The 811-nt window shown below is 68.3% G+C and overlaps 1 protein-coding gene across 1 annotated transcript in view; it reads right to left on the reverse strand.

The window, feature by feature from the left end:
• Positions 1-571, reverse strand: part of LOC118018099 (ficolin-1-like) — a 7,074-nt gene extending 6,503 nt beyond the window's left edge. Inside the window, 1 exon segment of the mRNA XM_035016572.1 lies at positions 469-571. Coding sequence (XP_034872463.1) covers positions 469-571 — 103 coding nt within the window.
• Between the last annotated feature and the right edge of the window lie 240 nt (positions 572-811).

Here is an 811-nt window from a genome sequence, read left to right on the forward strand (position 1 = left end):
TGGACCCTGGTGATCGCCCCCCGGCTCCTGGACCCTGGTGATCGCCCCCCGGCTCAGGGAGCCTGGTGATCGCCCACCAGCTCCTGGACCCTGGTGATCGCCCCCGGCTCCTGGACCCTGGTGATCCGCCCCTGGCTCGTGGACCCTGGTGATCGCCCCTGGCTCGTGGACCCTGGGGCCCAGAGAAGCAGGATGCCTGTCCAGCGTCCTCTGCCAACGGCACAGGCCAGGGTTCAGGCCCAGTGGGTCTGACTTCCGAGCAGCGCCCATCACCTCTGGGTGGGGCTGCCTCTCCTTCTTTGCCCTCCAGCCTCCTCTTCTGGAAAATGACACTTAATGTGTGCTTTCACAAGGACTATGCAGGAACGTTCGCGGCGGGCCGAGCGCGAGGCTGGCATGCAAGTGGAGGCTGCCGGCTTGCCGAGCATCGGATCCATGTCCGGGCGGCTCACCCGGCGTCTGACTCACCTGGACAGCTGTCGGCGGCGGCGGCCCAGGCCCCAGTGCACGAGAGCACGATGGCGAGCGTGACAGCAGGCCCGGTGGCCGCGGCAGCTCTGCCCCGCTCCATGGCTCTGGTCTGCGCGGCCACAGGAGCGCCCTGCCTTCTGTTGGCCCGGCCGTCCACCTTGACCTCTGGCTTGCTTTCTCACGCCAGTGGCCACTTCCTCCTGAGGCGCCAGCCGGAGGCGACACAGCCTCACACCCTACTTAACGAGCGTCCGGTGTAATGGGCCTCGCTTCCCCCGGGCAGGGACACTGTCCCCAGGAGAAGGCCCCCAGGCCGTGTGCGGGGAAGGGCCAGCCTGCC

Source organism: Mirounga leonina, unplaced genomic scaffold (genome assembly GCF_011800145.1).
Source record: "Mirounga leonina isolate KUSES-001 unplaced genomic scaffold, KU_Mleo_1.0 Mir_170, whole genome shotgun sequence".
Taxonomy (NCBI): domain Eukaryota; kingdom Metazoa; phylum Chordata; class Mammalia; order Carnivora; family Phocidae; genus Mirounga; species Mirounga leonina.